The sequence below is a fragment of the Kogia breviceps genome, chromosome 11 (assembly GCF_026419965.1).
Source record: "Kogia breviceps isolate mKogBre1 chromosome 11, mKogBre1 haplotype 1, whole genome shotgun sequence".
In the NCBI taxonomy this organism is placed as follows: domain Eukaryota; kingdom Metazoa; phylum Chordata; class Mammalia; order Artiodactyla; family Physeteridae; genus Kogia; species Kogia breviceps.
In genome coordinates this window covers 11,347,618-11,370,792 of record NC_081320.1, presented here as the reverse complement: position 1 = coordinate 11,370,792, position 23,175 = coordinate 11,347,618, and the positions used below count along the sequence as shown (strand labels likewise).

Here is a 23,175-nt window from a genome sequence, read left to right as displayed (position 1 = left end):
GAAAGTGCAATGACCTCAGCCACAGGTGGGACATGGATAGATATTTAAATTAGAATCCAACAAGGATCTGAAGTGTGCGGGTTTTAGTTTCTTGTGCTATATTTAACTTTGTTTGTTTGTTTGTTTGTGGTACGTGGGCCTCTCACTGTTGCGGCCTCTTCCGTTGCGGAGCACAGGCTCCGGACACGAAGGCTCAGCGGCCATGGCTCACGGGCCCAGCCGCTCCACGTAATGTGGGATCTTCCCGGACCGGGGCACGAACCCGTGTTCCCTGACTCGGCAGGCGGACTCTCAACCACTGCGCCACCAGGGAAGCCCTTAACTCTTTTTTAAAAAAGAAATATATATTAAAATCTGTGAATCACTATTCTTTTTATTTATTTATTTTGGCCGTGCTGCACGGGATCTTCGTTCCCGGACCAGGGATGGAACCCTCACCCTCAGCAATGAAAGCGCGAAGTTCTAACCGCTGGACCACCAGAAAATTCCCATACATTTAACTCTTAATTAATGGTAATAACCGCACTTATAATCCAAAATGATGACTAATATTTTTGAGTGCTTACTCTGTTCCAGGAACCTATGGACGTCATTAAACATGACTAATCTGATAGGAAGACCCCTGTCAGAGAAGCAGGCTTACGATCCCCACTGACGGATGAGGAAACTGAGGACCAGAGAAGTTAAAAACTTGCCAAAGCTCACAGAGCTCATAAGCAGCAGAATGGGGGCTTAAACTCGGGTCTGCCTGACTCCAGCACTAGTGTCCCTCAACAGGACACTGGAAGCTGGTTGCAGGGGCAGCAAGCGTACCAGCGTGAGTACCAGCAGGGGCTGGGGAATGTGGTCACCGCTTAGCCAGCTGCATGGCCCACGGCACAGTTCAATGCCCTCTCTAAACTCAGTTCCCGCTTCTATGAAGGGCGGGGAGTGACCACAGTGCTCCAGGGGCTGGGGTGAGGATGAAACGCGGGAACGCATGCACGAGGTCTGGGGGAGGTGCGCTGGTGGTAAAGGCGAGGACAGGATGCGTAGGGGATGAGAGGGAAGGAAGGCTGGGGCCACGTTAAGCGCTCACTGGGTATGGTATTCAGGAGTTTCAGTTTTACCAGGAGACAACACAGACTGATGAATGGGAAAGAGTCAGTGTTTTGTTTGACTCACTTCCCTAAATAGAGTATCTGCCTTTCCAGATCACAGTTTGGCCACGTATACCTCAGTTGATAACGGAGAACGAGCAGGGAGTTTCGGTTGCTTTGATATACGTGCTTAAATCAATGAAAGCCCAAAACATAAGGTTTGGAAATAGGCTTTATTAAAATAAAGTCCTAGTTGAGATTCTGTCTGAAGCATAAAATTCAGGAAGTGCTTCTCATTTTATGGATTTTTAAACTTTAAGATGTTGATATTTTATGAAAATGTCTTTATAAATTTATGCCCACGCGTGAATTCCTGAAATTCTCAACATTTCTTTTGAAAATTGTAATAATGGAATTCGTAATGAAGGAAGGAAGTTATACAGTTCCTCTCCTAATAACTTGCAGTTTGCTCATTTTTTTTTCTTCCAATGAACTTTTCAAAAATGCCCTCTCATAGCCTCTTCTAGTTGATTTGCTGAAACTAAACATCAGCACCTTTAAAAAGTATGTCTTTTGTAATTTTGAGTCTCCTGCTGTACATTATCCACCCTTTAACTCATTATTAAACACATTCTGCTTTTTCCCCTCTATTATTTCCCCAAGGATAAGACCAAAAGGAATATGAACTCAATATTGCCTTCTCAATATTTAAATGAAGAACAAATAACATAGAGAACAGACTGGTGGTCACCAAGGGGGAGGGGGTTAGGGGAGGGATGGAGTGGGAGGCTGGGGTTAGCAGATGTAAGCTTTTATATATAGAATGGATAAACAACAAGGTCCTACTGAATAGCACAGGGAACTATATTCAGTATCCTATGATAAACCACAATGGAAAAGAATATTAAAAACAGAATATATATATATGTATAACTGAATCACTGCTGTACAGCAGTAATTAACACAACATTGTGAATCAATTATACTTCAATAAAAATAAAGTAATTAATTAAAAATAAATTAAGAACAAATACTAAAACATACCATTTGCCTGAATTTCTGTGAGAAAGGTTAAGGGAGATGATTTGAAAGGGATAAAAAGACAGTAGGTTTTCCTTTCCTTTCAAGTTTCAGGTTTCAATACCTTTGATCCCACAAAAGGAGGAGGAATCTGATGATTGGTTTGGAATGTCCAATCCAATGGCAGATGATTGGATTGGAATGTCTCCACCAGCCTGGGGGAGGTTTCAAACATGTGCCTTTCATTCTGTTATATCCCAGCTCAGAGGAAGCAAGGCGGGTGGAGGAGGTTAGGAGAAAGAGGGACAGGAGCCCTGTGCCCCCAGAAGAAGAGTGACTCTGACCTTCTCCTTCCTCAGGACAGCTGCTGGTGGAGACTTGCTTCAGCCCCAGATGCCCAAGGAAGGACAGAGCCCAGCCTCAGGGCACCCTCAGAGCAGTGCCCCAAGCTGCGCCCACCCTGGGGGCTCTTCAAGGAGTAATGGGGACTAGTTCAGGGTAGAAAAGGAAAACGTGAAAAAAGGAGCTAAGATGACCCAGGGTCAGCATTTCAGACAATTTTCTTCTCCATCTGAGCAGAACTAAACTAGCTAATGCTGAGCAAAGACAAGTGTCAGGCCCTGTTATGAGTACTTTTACTTGCATTATCTCATTGAACCCTCAGGAGGAGGTAGGTTCTGCAATTATCCCCATTTTACACGGGGGAACACTGAAGGCAGAAAGGTTAAGTGACTTGTCCAAGGTCACAAAGGGAAGCCAGGACTCGATCCCAGGTGGCTGGCTGCAGAGCTCACACTGCACCTTCCTAACCCCCGGAACATGCAGGAGGGGACCCCACCCTGCCGCCTACCTTTGATGTTGATCTGCACGCCCTTGGACACGGTCAGCCCTTTGTCATTGTGGGCCTCACAACTGAAGATGGCAGTCTCAGTCAGACCTGGAGGGGAAGGAGAGCCGTGAGACCAGCTGCAGAGAGACAGGCTTCTGTTTACCAGAATCCTATGGGGGTTTCAGCATCCTTTACTTCTTGGTTCACTGCTTCAAGCCATAAATGCAAAGTTAATTAAAAATACGTGTTGGTGTTTGAAAAACAAACCTAGGATTAAACCCTATGTACCAGGAGCAAGGCAACCATGGGCTTAAAAGGCAGCTGTGAGAGAGTGGCATGGACATATATTCACTACCAAATGTAAAACTGATAGCTAGTGGGAAGCAGCCACATAGCACAGGGAGATCAGCCCAGTGCTTTGTGACCACCTAGAGGGGTGGGATACGGAGGGTGGGAGGGAGACACAAGAGGGAGGAGATATGGGGATATATGTATATGTATAGCTGATTCACTTTGTTATAAAGCAGAAACTAACACTTGTAACTAACTTGAAACTAACACAGAAACTAACCGTTGTAAAGCAATTATACTCCAATAAAGATGTTAAAAATTTTTTTTAAAAAGGCAGCTGTAATTCATTAAAAGCCTTTATTTTTCCCCAATGATGAGATATTAGGTAACAAAGCAGTATCATTTAGTTTTAAAATTTCTGCAAGGAGGTATGGGAATCACTGGCCCCCAAATCAAGAAAAGTGGTTTCTGAGGCTCACCCAGATAATCTCCGGCTTAGCACCCGGTACACTCCACGACACAGTATGGACATGTCAGCGTACCAGAAACAGCAGGATAAAAGTTACAGTTTTAAAAATTTCAGGTGATCTGTTGTAATGAATCCTTTTTTAATAGTAAAAATCAATATATTCATAAGGAATTATATAAACACAAGGCATCATTATTAATTACTTGAAGAAAAGACACTGGTGCTGAATGAAGAAAATGCTATCATTTCAGAAGTCTGAAGACATCTTGGAAATGAAAAAAATTAGTTGACATTAATTTTAAGGAGAAGGGAAGAGAGGTAATTCAGATCTTGGTTTCTTATAATACTATTTATTCTCCAGTGAAAGGAACCAGAGCTCCTCGGAGAAATGGCTGATTGTCAGGTTGGAGCAGAAAACATATAAGATGAGCCTGGAGCAAAATATAACACAAACAGCATATACCACACACACACACACACACACACACACACACACACACACACACACACACACACTCTCACAGATGGGGGTACAGCAAAGAGACACGGAATCCAGCTGAAAGAACTCCCAATGGCCAAAGCTGGGACAATTTGAGCAAGAAAATAAAGTAGCATTCAATTGTAACCCAGGGCCTCCCTGGGGGTGCAGTGGTTCAGAGTCCGCCTCCCAGCGCAGGGGACGCGGGTTCGAACCCTGGTCCGGGAAGATCCCACATGCCGCGGAGCAACTAGACCCGTGAGTCACAATTACTGAGCCTGTGCTCCGCAGCAAGAGAGGCCACGATAGTGAGAGGCCCGCGCACCGCAGTGAAGAGTGGCCCCCGCTCGCCGCAACTAGAGAAAGCCCTCGTACAGAAGTGAAGACCCAACATAGCCAAATAAATAAATAAATAAATAAATTGTAACCCAACGTATAAAACAAATATCCATGAGTCTATATTGATATAAACAAATGATTAAATAAAAGGGGGAGAAGAGACAAATCCCCTATGCAGAGGAATTCCAAATGATCTTTACACAGATGCTCTGCCCCCAAAGAGGAGCATCACCCCTGACTCTTTAAGCATGGGCTGCACAGTGACTTCCTTCCAAAGAGGACAGTATGGAAAGGGGAATGAAAGGAAAACTTTTGAGTGAGAAACTGACAAACATCTAGCTCAGCCAGATGGTCAAGGTCAAGACCAACAATGGTAAGTGGTGTTGACAGAATGTACCCTTGATAGATGTGACGAGAATGGCACTTCTCCTCCATGGTCTTCCTCTTCCAAAATATATAACCCAAATCTAATCTTAAGAAAAATGACCAAAAACATCAGACAGGTCCAAACTGTGGGACATTCTACAAAAAACCTGACCCGTACTCCTCAAAACTGTCCAGGTCATTAAAAACAAGGGAAGTTTGAGAAATTGTCACAACCAAGAGGAGCCTTAAGGAGACATAACAACTAAATCCTGGAACAGCAAAAGGACATTAGGTAAAGACTAAGGAAATCTGAATAAACTATAAATAAACTAATATAACTATTAGTTAGTAATGATGTATCAGGAATTTTCAGAGATACCAGAATAATCAGCTATGTGCTAGTTTTAGGATTACATTTACTGAAGGGACATTTCAGTGAGATAAAAGGCATGCTTTGGGACCTCCCTAGTGGTCCAGTGGTTAAGACTCTGTGCTTCTAAAGCAGAGGGCGCGGGTTCGATCCCTGGTTGGGGAACTAAGATCCCACATGGTGTTTGGTGTGGCCAAAACATTTAAAAAAAATTTTAGGGCTTCCCTGGTGGCGCAGTGGTTGAGAGTCCGCCTGCCGATGCAGGGAACGCGGGTTCGTGCCCCGGTCCGGGAAGATCCCACATGCCGCTGAGCGGCTGGGCCCGTGAGCCGTGGCCACTGAGCCTGCGCGTCCGGAGCCTGTGCTCTGCAAAGGGAGAGGCCACAACAGTGAGAGGCCCGCGTACTGCAAAAAAAAAAAAAAAAAAAAAATTTAAAAAGAGGCATGCTTGGAAGGGCTGCTCAGAAGGACACCCTGAGGTCCACTATCTCCCAAAGTCTCAAAAACACCTGTGCAAATCTCTCTGGAGAAGCTGAATCTGCAAACCTGTTAGGGAACGTTTCATTCCTGATTCCTTATGCTAAGTTCTAAAAATAATGCAATGGGTATAACGAAGTGAAATAATTTTTTATGGTACACTATACTGTGTCACATTAAATATAGTTGTTCAGAAATGATGTTATCAGTATTGGTTTATGAATTGTAACAAATGTACCACACTAACTCATGTAAGATGTTCATAACAGGGGACTGTGGGTGTGAGGTTTATTGGAATACTCTGTACGAGATGGCACACAATTTTTCTATAAATCTAAAACTATTCTAAAATTTTAAAAGATTATTTTTAAAAAGCGCAGCCATATATATATACAATCTAGTTGAATCTGGAAACTTTCTCTCTGACACACAAGGTGCCTGGCACACAGTTTATATCATAAACTGGAGAAAGACAGATAAAATTCTTGAAAATATGCCATCATTCACTTCTTGCCTGAAAGGCTTATTTTTGTTTGTTTGTTTCTATCTACTTGTGTAGGATATTTTCCATCGGATGATTTTAAAATCCAAAGCTCGTCACTAATGAAGTCATTAAATATTTGAAACAAGCTGCGGAGGGAAACCCAGCCGGGCAACAGCCAGGAAAGACTGTCCACATCGGACGCCTGCACAGTGAATGCTGCACCGAGGCTGGGCCACATGGCCTGGGAGAAGTTCTAGGAAGAAATGCAAATCTGATCCCTTTCAAGTCAGTGCCTCTCCTGAGGGATTTAGCTGTGCACAAACAAAATCAGTGTTGGTGGGTGTTTGTTCTTTTCCATCCAGATGGAAGTCTGTCCCAGCATCTGAGTTCTCTTGACTAGACTCTCTGTCCTACATTTCTGTGGTGACCTTTGATTTCTCCTAAATAATTTTGGATCAGAATATGATAGCTACTTCAGGTATTTTAATTTTCCAAGATGAGTATTTCCCTCAGATGGGAGGAAACTCCTAAATCAGATTGCTTAATTAGATTCTCTAAATCCAGGTGCTAAGAAACTAAAATTCCAGGTAGGAGCCAGCTCTTTCACATCAGGTCACCTCCTCTCGAATGAGAGATGAAACGAATAGATTGTGTGATGGTTCAGAAAATGTTTATTTCACTGAAGAGGAATACTATTTATTTCAAACCCATTAGCCACATCTATAAAAGAACATCTGTACATACACTGCCTCAAGGAGTCTTTGTATCTTCTCCTTGTATTCCTCCCAAAGAATTTTGAAAAATATATGCAGCCTCTTACACATTTTGAGGTTTGCATCTTAAACTGTTCATCATTTAAACAGCTGCAAAAAATGTAATTTCAGGTACCCTGAATATGCTGATAATTTAAAGCAAAACTCCTTTAGAGTCCCATGCAATATACATATTACTGGGATGGGAGACCCAGCATCACCTGCTGAAATAATTCTCCCCAGGAATCAGAAGTTTTCAATCATGACTTTTCTACTTCCCCTGCAGAATTTTTTTTTTTTTTTTTTTTTGCGGTATGCGGGCCTCTCACTGTTGTGGCCTCTCCCGTTGCGGAGCACAGGCTCCGGACGCGCAGGCCCAGCGGCCATGGCTCACGGGCGTAGTTGCTCCGCGGCATGTGGGATCTTCCCGGACCGGGGCACGAACCCGTGTCTCCTGCATCGGCAGGCTGACTCTCAACCACTGCGCCACCAGGGAAGCCCCCCTGCAGAATTTTAACCTAATGGCATCCATGTGTGTGTTTGAAAGTCACTGATTAATCACCCTATGATACTTCTCGGTGATAAAATTACACTTATATATTGAAATTGGAAAACAAACTTTCTTCTAGATTGATGATCTTCACAAGTATTATTTGGGGCACAACTGATCAAAACAATATACATGTGATTTTTAAACATACAAAGCAAAATTTAATGGGAAGCGCAACTCCTCTGCTGGACAAAATTTGGAGTTTTCTATGTGGTAGTCTGGAATTTTGTTAACCTTGAGCCAATGCACTACAGCAGCTGTTCTCAGAGTGTGGTCTAGAGGTTCCTGGGAATCCCAGAGATACTCTGGGGGGCCTCAGGTTGAAAACTATTTTTGTGAGAATAGCAATAATATGTTATTTGCCCTTTTCACTCTCATGCTCTCGGGAATGTATGATGGAATTTTCCAAAAGGTTTATGATGTGTGATGATGTCATAGCTCTATGAGCTAATGGAACGTGCTTGTGTATTATTGTGTTTTAATTTCGAATTCAGTAAATGGCAATAGATGTATCTCAGATAAACAAAAACCTGTAGGTTTTCAATCATTTTTAAGACAGTAAAGAGGAGACCCAAGCATTGGAGAACTGATGCCCCGTCGTGGCTCCAGGTAAGGCAGAGAGAGAGAGACGACAGGGAAGTAGACGGTGAAAAAGAAAAACTGGCCTAGAGTCAGGACTTTGGGCATTTTGTCAGGCACTGACTTTCGGAAAGAGGACACGTACTGGATGAGGATCCACTGACCCCTCTCTAAGCCACCACCTGGGGTCCCTGCTGGCAGTCACTATTTCCTGGGCAGGCCTGTGACACCTGGCTTTTCACCTTACCTTCCAGGTCATCAGCTCCCAAACGAGATGCCCGTTTTGCCAGGCTACATGAACTCGCAAAACTTGGCTTGTATTTAGAAAAATCAGTTTCAGCTCAATCAGAAGACTTGCTTTGGTTACGCAACTCATATTTTGCACATATCTGAGCAGACATCTGCAGGCTAAAACCAGTCATTTGATTTCAGTCGCTCTTGTCCAAACTCTTGGGAAATACTTGAGTACAAACTACAAGTGACATTCCCAACTGGTTGTGAGGGCAAGAGCAGCCCTGCTAGAAAACGAGAGGATGGATTTACTTCCTTGAGATCCACCATGTAGTTATAGATCCCAAAGATGAGTTAAGCCCACAGTTCTTCGGTCCTGCAAGGTTGAGCAATACTGAGAGTGAAACCGCTCCTCGGGGAACATGATTTTAGGTTAAGTGGGAAGTCATTTTTCCTCTTCGTGTTTCTCTTCAGAGGACACACAAAGTCAGGAAGACAATCTACAGCTAATTCCCTGGTACAGGGCACCCACTCCGATTCAGAACTGCCCACAAGTAGCCAAACCATCTAGGAGAGCAGATCTGTCTGGGGGCCGAGGTGGTGAATGTCCACAGGCCAAAAGGATGCCAGCAGAGAGAAGTGGAAACCGCTTCCAACCCAGGTTAACTTTCTCCAGAACTGGATGGGCCAAAACTTAAGGCCAAATATAGGCTTCTTGGCTTAATGTATTCAGTAACTTTTTTTTTTTTTTCTTAATGGCACAAGCTTCCCAACTGGAGACTCACTCTGGGTTGAACACAGCAACCCAGATGTACTAAGAAAGACAGCTCCCCAACCTCACTTTTCTGTTCTCCCTCTGGATGAACAGTAACCACCAGACTGGACTAGACCTTGAAGTTTTAGAGCCCAAACACCTGTGGCTTTCCAAGGAGAAATTCATCCACATCCCTCTCCGTCTCCACCCTACCACCCACTCTCCCGAGCGCCCCCAGCACCAGCATCTCCACATTTCCTGTTACTGTGCCCTCTTCTCGTGGGTATCCCTCTCACTCCATTATATCCCACCTAAGTCCCTTATGATGGTTCATGCCCCTCTTGCTTGGTCCTCTGCTGGTCTAAAAAAAGATCACCCCTGACACAAGTTCTGAAAGACATTTTAGGGAACATTCGGCAATCGCTGTGGAATCAGCTTGTAAGAGCACAGTTAGGGCAGTTCTTCGAGTTCCAGGTTAAGGAATCCTGTCCCTTTCATTTTTTTCCCTCGTGTTCGTCTTTCTACCCGAAGAGGCAGGAAATAGAAGAATATGCTGCATAAATGAAGGACTTACACTTATTAACTTGGAATTCACTATCTGCCCTGAATTCACTCACTCAACATTTACAGAGTACCTACTACTACGTGCCAGATGCTTCCCCAGGCACTTGGGATCTATCCATGAATGAAACAAAGATCCTTACCCTTATAGAGCTCACATTCTCGTGGAGAAAAGTGGGTGAGAAATAACAGACTTAATAAATACGTAAGCTGCGTGTTCTATTAGAAGGTGATTAGTACTATGGAAAAATAGGGATCAGGGGGTCAGGGTGGGTCGAGAAGTGGTTGTGATTTTAAATATGCAGGTCAGAGGGAGCTCCTTGAGAAATGGCCTCTGAGGAAAGACTCGGGGTGAGGGAACGGGCCAAGTTTATTCTGGAGGGTGAGGGAAGGTTCAAAGCAGAGGGAACATGTGGGTCAGGCCTTTGTCCTCCAAGTGAGGTGGGAAACCTGGGGCTTTGAGCCCCAGGTTTTGACTGATATGATCTAGTTTGTGTTTTATGAGGATCATTCCAGATGCCACGCAAAGACTAGCCCTTAGGCCACAAGGTCCCTTAATTGCTCCAAATTTTTTCCTGATCTGCAGAATGGGAATTAAAAAATACCTAACTATACCACAGGTTGCAATGAGGCTCAAAGTAAATCTTTACCAAAAGCACTGTGAGAATTACGAACTGATTTATATACATTCTAATTATTAATGTTACTGTTGTTATTACAACCAACATTACGAATTATAGCCAATTAACTAAAACCAAAACTAGCTTAGCTGTTTTCTAAATGTGGATTTAAATATAAAATGAGTATTTTTTAAAAAGTAAAAACCAGAAAGATGAGCCTTAGTCCCCCACTCTTGGTAGAAAGGTAGCTCAAAATTGACAATGAGTTAGTAACTGTTGCATATGAAAATTTGTAACAGGTAACGTTTCAGTCATTCCTGTAGGCTGCTTCTGTACCAAGGCCTTTACATCCATTATTTCACTGAATCCTCATCAATGTTCTATGAAGTAGACACTGTTATTACCCCTATTTTATATGAAGAAGATGAGTAAGTTGCCTAGGGACACACAGTGGTGAACTGGCATAGTACAACCATCAAAACTAGGAAGGTGACTTTGCTATGATAAATACTTTTTTTTTTTCTTGGCCGCACCTCGTGGCCTGCAGGATCTCAGTTCCCCCACCAGGGATCGAACCCGCTCCCCCCGTAGTGGAAGTGCAGAGTCTTAACCACTGGACCGCCACGCAAGTCCCTGGTACAATACTATTAACTAAAGTACAGACCTTATTCAGATTTCACCAGCTTTTGGTCGTTTTATTTTGTGTGTGTGTGTCGGGGGGGGGGGTTCTATGAAATTTTATTACAGGTACAGATTTGTGTACAGATGGAGAACTGTTCCGTCACCAAAAAGAAGCTCCCCTGTGCCACCCTTTTTACGAACATCCTTCCCCCAACCTAACATCTGGCAGGAGCTGATGTGCACACCATCACTATAAGTTGTCATTTACGTATGGACACCAAGGGGGGAAAGTGGTGGTGTGAGGAATTGGGAGATTGGGATTGTCATATATACATTAATATGTATAAAACAGATAACTAATAAGAACCTGCTGGATAAAAATATAAATAAAATAAAATTCAAAAATTCAAAAAAAAAAAAAGAGAATGTTGTCTAAATGGAAGTACATAGCATGTAACCTTTTTTTTTTCCCCCTGTACCAACGGGATCATTTATTTACAATTCAGTAAAAGTCTCAGCCCAAACCAGCAAAACCATCTATATGACTGTAGAGAGCCATATACGGGTAATTTGCCTTCTGACAAAAATCTGGAGAGGGGAAAGGTGCCACGAATTGGATTAGGCTCAGGTTGTTCAGGAAGGAAATCACAGCTGGAAAACATTTCAAACAGAGATCCCTTCGAAGAACCTTCCAAGGACGGCCGCCAAGTACATTTTGCATGTAACCTTCGAGATTGGCTTTGTTGACTCAGAATAATGCCCTTTAGACAAAGTACCTCTTCGCTCGTGGTTCTCGAAGACAGCGCTTACATCACAGAGGGGAAAACAAAACAAAACTGGTAGCAAGAGGGACCTTGCTGTTCAAACAGGTGCCCTGATGCAAGCAGTCGCGACAATCAGGGCTCTTTAAACCACTCCCCTAACTCAGCATCCTCTTGGTGGAAGGGATGGGAAAAGTCTACTTCAGGGTTAATTCCAAGATAGCAGGGTGCCTACCTGCAAACATTCAGATTTTATTTACACCAGCACGGGAGGCGCTGCATGGGCACCGAGGGCCCCAGAGGCATCTTGGGTCAGAACAGCCTCGGCGTCCTCCTCTTACTGGGAGGGGCTCAGGTACCACACTAAGGCGTCCTCAAAATTAAAAGCAAATGCAAATAAGAATAAATTTGTATAAACTTCCAGGTACAAAATAAATGAGTCATGGGGATGAAATGTACGGCACGTGGAAGACAGTCAATGATCCTGTCATGTCTCTGTATGGTGACAGATGGCACCTAGACTTGGTTTCATGGTGATCATTTTGTAATGTACATAAATATCAAATTACTATGCTGTGCACCAGGAACTAACATGATGTAGGTCAATTATACTGCAAAACCAACATATTCATAGAAAAAGAGATCAGAGGAGGAGAGGGGGGATTTGGATGAAGGTGATTAAAAGGTACAAACTTCCAGTTATAAGGTAAATAAATATTAGGTATGCGATGTACAACATGATTAATGACCACTGCTGTATGTTACATATGAAAGTTGTTAAGAGAATAAATCCTGCGAGTTCTCATTCCAAGGAAATATTTTGTATCTATACGAAATGATGGATGTTCACTAAACATTGTAGTAATCACCTCATAATGTATGTAAGTCAAATCATTATGCTATACACCTTAAACTTAACCAGTGCTGTATGTCAGTTATACCTCGGTAAAACAGGAAGAAAAAAATTAAAAAAAAAAAAAAAGAGTAAGTTTGTATGCAGTTCTTTCAGAGTGCTACAAAGTTTGGCGTCTGGGGATAGTCCGCCGTAGCTGATTTGGTGTGTCTTGATGTGCCTGGAGCACGGTCTGCATAGGACGCCTACGCCCTAGGCCCTCTCTCCCTGGACTTCTTTAAGCCCTTTGAGGCTGAAAAATGGATGTTAAAAAAAAAAATCCTGTTCTACCCATTTCACAGAACTCACTAGAGGTATAAATGAGAAAAGAGGTAAGAAAGAGTTTAAATGCAAAACTAGTGACATGAATACAAGTTACTTCACCATCACTATGTCTCTGTCCCAGTGAAAGGACGCAAGACTCAGGAACTGTTTGAAATTCATTCATTTGTTCATTCATTTACTCACACAGTTCTGATGTGCCAGGCAATGTGCTGGGTAATGGGGTTAAACTAATGAATGATTAATATGTAATAATCACACTGATTAATAACATGGGAGAGGCAGACAAGCAGACAGGTGTGCTTCCATGGGGTGGGAAGGGATGACAGTTATGGAAGAGGAATTCATATGGGTACAAAGATGTCTGCATCAGTGACCCCGAAAACATTAAAACCACCTGAATGTTCATCCACAAGGGAGCGGTTAAATAAATTATATGATCCGTCCATGGACTGTCGCAATTGTCACAAACAATGAGACAGGCCCATGACAACCGACATGGAAAGGTCTACGTGTCTTGGAGATCTATGCATCTTTGCACATATATGAGTGTATCTGAAGGACTAGGAAGGGTCTAGAAGGAAGTGAATGAATGGTTGACAGTGGTTTCCTCTGTATGAGGGAATGAATGCATGGAGACTAAAGGGACATTTTCACGTTTTGTTTTGGCATGTCACAATTGTTTGAATGTTTTACAGTGCATATGTGTTCACATATTATCTGTGTAATAAAAAGGCTGAAATTAATCTGCACATGTATTATCATTCTAACGTGAAGGAAAATCACGTATAGATGTGTACGTATGTGTGTATACACACACACACACACAAACATGTATATACTTACAGGAAAAGTCTGGAGAGAATCACATTAGTGTTTCCATTGTAATTGTAAATGTGTAATAAGATGCAAAAATACTGAATTTTCTACATTTTTAACATAAAAGTACTTAGTAATTATGTAAAATAAAGTTTTTAAAAACGTTTTATTCTGAAATATTTATTTACCGAAAGGTATAAAGAAATAGACAGGGACTTCGATGTATCCTTCACCCTACCTCCCCGATGTTAAGGTCTCAAATAACTACAATGTCAAAATGAGAAAACTGACATTGGTACCATGTATAGAGCTTATTCAGCTTTTGCCAATTATACATGGACTCATTTGTGTGTGTGTGTTGCTCTATGTAAGTTTATCACACGTGTAGCTTCACGTAACCACATCCCATTAAAGTTTATTTTAAAAAGCACACTATTAGGCTATAAACTGTTCATTTTCTGTTTTACTTCTATCTTCTCTATCAAATGAAAAAAATCTTCAGATTAAAGAAAGTAAAATGAAGATTGTAAAGAACCTAAAACCCTAAATAGGTGGCAGTTGTAATGGTATATCTGGCCATTTACAAATAAATCAGATCACCAAGCTGAGACAAATTATACATAGCCTTGGGCATTAAAATTTGCAGATCCTTCTATTGTACTTTCTAAGAAAAGAGACAGAAGAGGAAAAGTTCTAGATGATCAGAGATGGACAGAAGTTATCCCCGTTTTCATAAAGTAAATGATACCGATTTTGGCAAGTACAGAATCAGTGAGAGACAGAAATCCACAGCAGAACTTAAGAGGAGGTTAGTACATTGGTGCCTGGGAGACGGAAAACTGTCACGGAGTTCAGCTCACCACGGAGAAGTCAGGTCTGATTTCAAAACGAATTTCAGGGCTTCCTTGGTGGCGCAGTGGTTGAGAATCTGCCTGCTAATGCAAGGGACACGGGTTCGAGCCCTGGTCTGGGAGGATCCCACATGCCGCGGAACAACTAGGCCCGTGAGTCACAACTACTGAGCCTGCGCGTCTGGAGCCTGTGCTCCGCAACAAGAGAGGCCGAGATAGTGAGAGGCTCGCGCACCGTGATGAAGAGTGGCCCCCGCTTGCTGCAACTGGAGAAAGCCCTCGCACAGAAACGAAGACCCAACACAGGAATAATAAATGAATAAATTAATAAACTCCTACAAAAGAAATAAAAAAACAAATTTCAAATTGATTTCCAGTCTTTCCAGGATAGTTACTAGTCCAATATATCAGGGAACGTCTTAGAAGAGAAGACGGAAAAATAAACCATGGAAAAAATACCATTAGGCAGGTTTACTACTAGTTGAACAGTGGCCAAGAGAGCTGATTTCATGAACTGATGTCAACTCAGAGGCTGCCTTAATTAGCAGGTCACAGGGCTCCACCCTTGGTTAGATTAGAATCTAGATTTCCATCAATGACTTGGAAGAGACAAAAAGGCAGGGGCAGGAAGCAGGGAGAGAATTTGCTAATCCAATGAGACAATCAAGGTTCAAAATGGCCTCAGTAGGCTGGGACAATGATTTAAGTTTTTATGAGGATTAATGTCACACGGTAGGCTGAAATTCCAAAATAATTAAATAAACAAGAAGCAGGAGAGCTTTGATTTTGCAGCAATTCATGAGAAAAAAGATCTGGAGATTTCAGTTAACCTCAAACTCAACATTAACCAATACATTAACCTTCATCAAAAAGGTAATGCAGGGCTTCCCTGGTGGTGCAGTGGTTAAGAATCTGCCTGCCAATGCAGGGAACACGGGTTCGAGCCCTGCTCCAGGAAGATCCCACATGCCCGTGCGCCACAACTACTGAGCCTGCGCTCTAGAGCCCGCGAGCCACAACTACTGAGCGCACGTGCCACAACTGCTCGACACAACTAGATAAAGCCTGCGCACAGCAACGAAGACCCAACACAGCCAAAAAAAAAAAAAAAAAAGGTAATGCAAACTGCATTACCAAAAATATAGCATCCAAAACACAAGAGGTTACAGCCTCCACTGAACTTCACACACATCTTTCCAAAATAACACCAATGCTACCAAGCTCTTTCCGGAAAGAGATGGGAACACTTTCCAACTATGTTTTATTAGGTCAACAATACCCAGATACCAAAATGGACATTACCAATACAAAACAGAAACAAAAACAAAATTATAAAACAATTTCCTTCATGAACATTGTTGTATGATAAAGACTGACTAGCTTTTGTCCCTTTTGCTAGCTCCTGAGTAAGAGGAGTGGCTTTGTTACACTAACAAGTTGACTCAGGATGGGCCCCTAGATAACTTCAGGAGGGGGATTGGTCACCAGAACGACTAAATCATGTGACGGGAGGGTTGGGACTTTGATCCACGGGATATTAGCCCAAACTCCTGACCTCTAGGGAAGAGAGGGAGGTCTGGAGATCATGTTCCATCACATGGTTGACACTTTAATCAGTTATGCCCATGCAACGAAACCCCAATGAAAATTCTGGACCCCAAAGCTAAGTAGTTTCTTGTTCTGTGAACACACTGATGCACCTTGATTCCACACATCAGGGCAGGGAAGGGCATGAAAGCTCTGCATTTGGGACCCTCCCAGACTTCACCCTATGTGTATCCTTTGTAAAAAAAAAAAAAAAACCTATAGTCATAAGTATAGAACTCTCCTGAATTCTATGAGTTGTTGTGGCAAATTATCGAACCCAAGGCGGTCATAGAAACCTCTAAGTTTACAGCCAGTCAGTAAGAAGTGCAGGTGTATTAGGGACCCCCTGAGGCTTGTGGCTGGCAGCTGAGGTGAGGGCAGACTTGTGGCAGACATTGTCTTTAACCCATGGGGTCTGCACTAACTCCTAGTAATTAAGATCAGAACTCACTTGCAGTACACGCAGTTGGTGTGACCCCAGAATAAGCATAAATGCAAAAATCTTTAACTAAATATTAGCAAAAGGAAACTACCACAACACGTCATGACCAAGCAGAGTTTAGCCCAGGAATGCAACATTGGTTTAACATTTGACAATCAAATCAATGTAATTTGCCATACGAAGAGAAGAAAGGAGAAAAACCATAGATCATCTCAAAAGATGCAGAGGCCTGACGCAAAAAAACAGACACCTTATGATTTCATTTATTTAAATTTCAAGAATAGGCAAAATTAATCTATGATAATAGACATCAGAACAAGGTTACCTATGGGAGGTAGGGGCTGACCTGAAGGGAACAAGAGGGAACTTCCTGGGGTGACAGCAATGTCAGCAATATCTTGATTGAAGCGGTAGTTACGTAAGTGTCTACATTTATCATGACTCACTGAGTTGTGCACTTAATTGCTATGCATTTAACTGTATGTCAATTTAACCTACATATTTCATTGTATGCCCCATAAATCCTCCTTTATGGGACTTCAAAGCAATCGTCCTAGGGAGGGAGGAATGTATTTTTTTAAATTAATTTTGAACAAATAAGTTACTTGATGATCAATTCCTTGGAGAAACTCAAAGAAAACTCAGATGAAGGCAGAGACAATCATAACATTCCTCGTGGAGTCAGGAGTAAGAAAAGTGATTCAGAAACAATACCTCAGGTTGGCATTCACTTGCTGGTCCACTCAGCATAAATATTCAGTGAGTATTACCATGAGTCAGGCACTGCCTTGGGAGAGACAAAGTCCTTGTTCTTGCTGAGTATACATTCTCTAAGAAGACAGACAAGCAACTAAACAAATAAAGAGGGAAATTACAGACTGTGACCAGCGCAAGGAAGGAAGTCCACAAGAATACATGCCTGGGAGTCAATAAAGGAGTGGGGAGGAACTAGAAGAATGATCAGGAAAGACTTCTGTGCAAAGGTGATGCTTGAGATGTGTCATGGGATGAAAGGCAGGTGGAACACCACTGCAAACAGACAGAAAGAAAGTGCAAAGGTCCTGAGGCAGGGAGAAGGGTGATGACGTTTCCGAGAAAATGAAAGACAATCAGTGCGACTGGTGCTTAATAAGCAGGGAAAGAGTGGGATGGGTTTGGGCTGGCGAGTTGAGCGGGAACCAGAGCACGCAGGTCCTATGAGCGGGGGCAGGAAGGACTCTGAGTGACAGTCAAAGATAATGGGAAGCCCCTGAAGGGCTCCAGCAGGCAGGGGACATGAACTGCCATTGAGGACGAGAGTGGGGACAAGGCTAGAAGCAAAGAGACCAGTTAGGAAGTTACTGCAGTGCTGTTGGCAAGAGCTGGCAGTGACGTGGACCAGGGCACTGCAGCAGAGACAGAGAAAAGACAGATGTGAGATGTACTGTAGGAGCAGAACTGACAACCTGCTGATGCATTCAGTGTGGTAAAGGAGAAGGAAGGAAGGATGGGCGAATGGTGATATCGTTTACTAAGATGGGGAACTCTGGGGCAGAGCAAGTCTTGGGGGGAAACCAAGAGTTTCATTTTAAGACGCTTCCATATCCAGTAAGTGGAAATGCCAAGCAAGGAGCCTGAAGCTCAGGAGGGAGGTCTGAGCTGGAGATATGAAGTTCAAGGCTGTCATCTCACAGATGGTCGTGAAGCCAGGGGCCCAAAGGAACTCTCAGAGGTGGGTCCAGGACTGAGCCCTAGGGCACCCTTCCACATTCAGAACTCCTGTCAAGGGAAGAGGAGGAATCGGGAGACAGGAAGGAAGCCAGGAAGACAGGGCTTCCTGAAGGTCACCTCTGGCATGCAGCATCCCTCAGAACATTTGCTGAGTGTGTGAAAAAAGGAAGGATCGGGGGTGGTAACCTTGCCAGATTGTTGCTGGAAGATGCAGTGACAGGAGCCAAAGCGGAGCCCATTGGATTCAGCAGCGCAGAAACATCAGTGGCGCTGACCCTGAGAGCACTGTCGCTGGAGCACAGCAAGGCAGCCAGGGCACGCCCATTCAGACGGAAATCGGATGACCGCTGACCATCAGGGCAGCCACGGCCTCACAGTGACTCAGTCCTCTCACAGCCAACCCCGTGACCAATGCACTTGCCTTGCTGCCAAACCTCGCTGAGGTCGCCCCATCAATGGTTCCTGAAATGCAAGCCCTGCCAGCCAGCAGGGCCACAGCTGCCACGGAAGACGTGAGCAGGCCTCCCCGCTGCCTGGGCTCAAGGACTCTGGCCACTTTGCCAACTTAACCACAGACACCCGTGGTGGGCCTGTCCCCACGCCCCAGTCCTGCCCTGTGACCTCTGACCCCCGAGATTCCCACCGGCCTCCCCCTCCACCTGGCCCCTACCCTCGGCTGCCTCACCTGCGGTTTTATCCGCCTCGACTACCTGCCGCTGTGCACAGCATGCTCATCAAACTCCATCTCCCTTCCACCATTCCAGGGCGAACAGTAAGTACACCCCACAACTCAGACTCACCAGGAACAGTCAGAACGGAGGGGGATTTTTCTGGAAGCTCATTAACACGGCTGCTGTTCTGAACCCAGAAAATGTTGACGGGCTCAGGTGGGCCCACGGCCTGACAGGTGAGGTTGAAGGCTGTGTTTCTGGTGACGTTCATGCTCTCAGGCTGCCTCGTAAAGTGAGGAAGTCCTGCAGAGGAAGAGGTGAGTGAAAGGAGGTTTTAGATCCACAGGCCAAGGCACGGCCTCCAGGGGAATGGAAACCACACCGGAGCCTGGCAGCAGGAGTTTTCTCTGTCCACCACCCAGGTCTGAAAGGGCCAGTTTTTACCTCCCTGAAGTTGGGTAAGAAAGAACAAAGAGGGTAATTCCTGCCAGCCTAGCTCTAGCTGGTTTTCTAGGACACTTTCCCAAAGGAGTGATGGTGATTCAGAACTATTTTTTTTCAGAAGGGAGGCCTGGCAGTTCTGAAATTAGGTGTTGCTCAAACTCCTGGGAAAGGCTGGCAGGTTTTCAGGATTCCTTACCAATAAACACAAAGTGAAAACAAAGCCACATAGAAGTCTACCCGTTTTTTTTTTTCTTTTTAAAATTTAAGTATACTTGATTTACAATGTTGTATTAGTTTCAGGTGTATGGCAGAGTAATTCAGTTATACATACATAAAAATATATTCTTTTTCAGGTTCTTTTCCATTATAGGTTATTACAAGATATTGAATGTAGTTCAATATCAACTATATTGTGCTATACAGGAGGTCCTTGCTGTTTATCTATTTCATATACAGTAGTGTGTACATGTTAATCCAAAACTCCTAGTTTATCCCTTCCCTTCTTTCCCCTTTGGTAACCACAAGTTTGTTTTCTATGTCTGTGAGTCTGGTTCTGTTTTGTAAATGAGTTCTTTTGTATCATTTTTTTAGATTCCACATATAAGTGGTATCATATGATATTTGCCCTTCTTGGTCGACTTAACTTTACTTGTATGAAAGTCTCTAGGTCCATCCATGTGGCTACAAATGGCAATATTTCATTCTTTTTATGGCTGAGTAATATTCCAGTATGTACACCACATCTTCTTTATCCATTCATCTGTTGATGGACACTTAGGTTCCTTCCATGTCTCGGCAATTGTAAATAGTATTGCTGTGAACATTGGGGTGCCTGTATCTTTTCAAATTAAAGTTTTTGTCTTTTCCGGATATATGCCCAGGAGTGAGATTGCTGGATCATATGGTAACTCTATTTTTAGTTTTTAAGGAACCTCCATATTGGCTGCATCAATTTACATTCCCACCAACAGTACACGAGGGTTCCCTTTTCTCCACACCCTCTCCAGCGTTTATTGTTTGTAGACTTTTGGGTGATGGCCATTCTGACCGGTGTGGTCTGCCTGTTTTTGAGGACAACCTATTTCGTGTGAGACTTTCAGGTAAGGGATAATAAATTTTAAAATCTGTACACTTGTACAGGGCTGAACACTTTTCCAAGCACATTCTCATGAAAAGAGTATAGACAGAGTTACACAGTTACAACCCCAAGATCTCCCACTATGATTCCAGAACCGGGGTCACAGGGAAGGGACGTTAAGAATAGCTCAGAGAAAGCAAGTTGGTACTTATCTGGGGCATGTGACAAAAATTTAACAGATCAAGCTAACTGGCCTCAGACGTTTAAATTGTGTTCTTTTGGGACTGGGAGCTCACAGATCTGGTCCCAGCAGGACTGATGTGGGAGTGGTAAAACGGGATTCTTTTTTCATGTTTCAAAGTTTTGCAAAACTCCATTTGGACCTAACTCATTCCTGCCCTGGGCATTTTTTTCTGGGATTTTACAAGCGAAATGTCCTCTGAATAGTTTTCCCAGATTAGCAGCAAATGTAGGAACCCTCCCCTCTGGCTGATGAGGACAGATCCCTGTGGCACTGGCTGTCTAGCCTGGGATGGGCTCAGAGCAAAGCTCCAACAGAGACTCCTCTGAGGGGCCCCTCCCTCAGGCCTCCTGCAGCATTACAAGGTATCAAGTTCAGGTCTGCAAAAGAATGGGTAGCACAGCAGCCTTTTTGTGGGAGATGCTTCTCTTTGAAGTTCCCTGTAAAGCTAATCACCTGCTCTAAAGCCTGTGACGAGGAGGGTCAGGAGAAAGCAGAAAAGTTGTTCTGAAGGCTCTGCTGATGAGGCATCTCAGCGGGCAGGGATGCAGAGACCCTGGAGGGCAGCCCCTAGGACAGTGGGGAGTGGCCACTTGGGGTGATAATGAAGATGCTTCCTCCTCAAAGCCTCTCTTGACAGGCCCTGCCATTGCCGAACCAGACGTGCAAACCCCGAGATGCAGGACCCGGGCCCACCTGGCCTGGCTCACCTGCGCATCAGCTCGCGTTCCCCACGAGAGTCCAAGTTCCCTGAGGGCAGAAACTGCCTTCTCCTTGCCTGTTGCCCCAGCTCTCCCCCACCAAGCCCATCTCATGTCATGGCGTCGAACTGCACTGAATCACGCGCCTGACAAATCCTAGGGCCTGAAAAGGAATCCCAGGCCGAGCTGCAGGCCCAATCAAGAAAACGGCTCACTCTCCCTGATTTCACCGTCCGCATAAGCAAGACAGTAAAAGATACTGAATAATAAACAAATTGGCACTTGACCAGGTGAGTGGCATGTGGTGCCAGCACTGAGAACTGGATAACAGATTGCATTTTGTTTCTTAACATAAAAAGACTTCAGTTGTTTTAAATTGTAAATAACCTTAGGACAAGGAGGTCCACGATCTCTTTTTATCTCAGCCATAGTGCATAGGATAGAGCTAAATCTCTAAGAATTAAGTGAATTTCATAACTACCTAAAGTCTACAAAGAAGACGGCCTTGTAAAATTTCAGTGCTTATGGATTTGCAAGGTTTGCATACAGAGCTACAAATGGGATAAATTAGGGATTTGAGAGTAACATATATATGCTACTATATATAAAATAGATAAACAACAAGGACCTACTGTATAGCTCGGGGAACTATCCTCAATATTTTGTAATAGCCTATATGGGAAAAGAATCTGAAAAAGAATACACACACACACACACACACACATAATAAACTGAATCACTTTGCCGTACACCCGAAACTAACAGAACATTGTAAATCAACTATACCTCAATAAAAACAATTAAAAAACAAACAAACAAATGGGCATGCCAAACTCTGGAGCATTATACACGAAACAATGAACGCAGGCTCTACAACAAACCGCCCTGCGGCCTCTGGACTCACCTTGCACCTCGACGTAGATGGGGTCAGACACGATCTCGTCGTTGTTTATTTTCATCTTACAGATATACGACCCATTGTCTGAACGCTGCACACTGGTGATGCTTCCGGGAGAAACACAAAGATATTTATCGTGACGACCGTTAGAGTTCCTACTATAGGAATGGAACATTCTTCAACTTCTTTGTCCTTTGCGGTGATGATTAACATGGCTAATGTGTGTCACGTGTGTGTCAACATGGCTAGGTCACGGTACCCAGATATTTGGTCAAACGTTACTCTAGATGTAAAGATATTTTTCTGTGAAGGTGTTTTTCAGGTGTGATGAACATTCAGACCAGCTGACTCAAAGTAAAGCAGATGACCGTCCATCGCTTGGGTGGCCCTCGTGTAGTCAGTTACATGCCTTATGAGCCTAGACTGAGGTCTTCCGAGGAACAGGAAATTCTGCCTCCAAACTGCCTTTGGGCCTCAAGGCTGCAACATCAACTCTTCCCTGGGCCTCCCGCTGACACCCCACAGATTTCAGAGTTGGCAGCACCCACAATTACATTAGCCAATCCTTAAAATAAATTTCTCTCGCTCTCTCTTTGTGTGTTTGTGTGTGTGTGTGTGTGTGTGTGTGTGTGTGTGTGTCCTCTACTGGTTCTGCTTCTCTGCAGAACCCGGCCTAACACATATATCGTCACTTGTCTGGATTTCCACGGTAGGCTCTGTACCAGGGTTCTCTATATCAGAGTACCGCCCCTCCAGGCATTTTGCAAATTTGTGGGGCTGTTTTGGATGGTCCCAATAACTAGGGGCGACATGGTTTTCAGGGGCCAGGGGAGACTTTTCCACATCCCAAATGACCTTCTGAGACTAGAACCTCATCCCACTGTACATACACACAAAGTATTTTGCCCAGTGTTAATATCCATCTTAT

The 23,175-nt window shown here is 43.7% G+C and overlaps 1 protein-coding gene across 1 annotated transcript in view; it reads right to left on the bottom strand.

Moving 5' to 3' along the window:
• MERTK (MER proto-oncogene, tyrosine kinase) overlaps nucleotides 1-23,175 on the bottom strand; it is a 112,405-nt gene that overhangs the window by 55,824 nt on the left and 33,406 nt on the right. The window contains exons 3-5 of the mRNA XM_059079086.2: nucleotides 22,254-22,354; nucleotides 19,015-19,188; nucleotides 2,950-3,036 (exon numbers count right to left, since the gene is read on the bottom strand). Of these exons, the coding sequence (XP_058935069.1) occupies nucleotides 2,950-3,036; nucleotides 19,015-19,188; nucleotides 22,254-22,354 (362 nt within the window). The remainder of the gene's footprint in view (nucleotides 1-2,949; nucleotides 3,037-19,014; nucleotides 19,189-22,253; nucleotides 22,355-23,175) is intronic.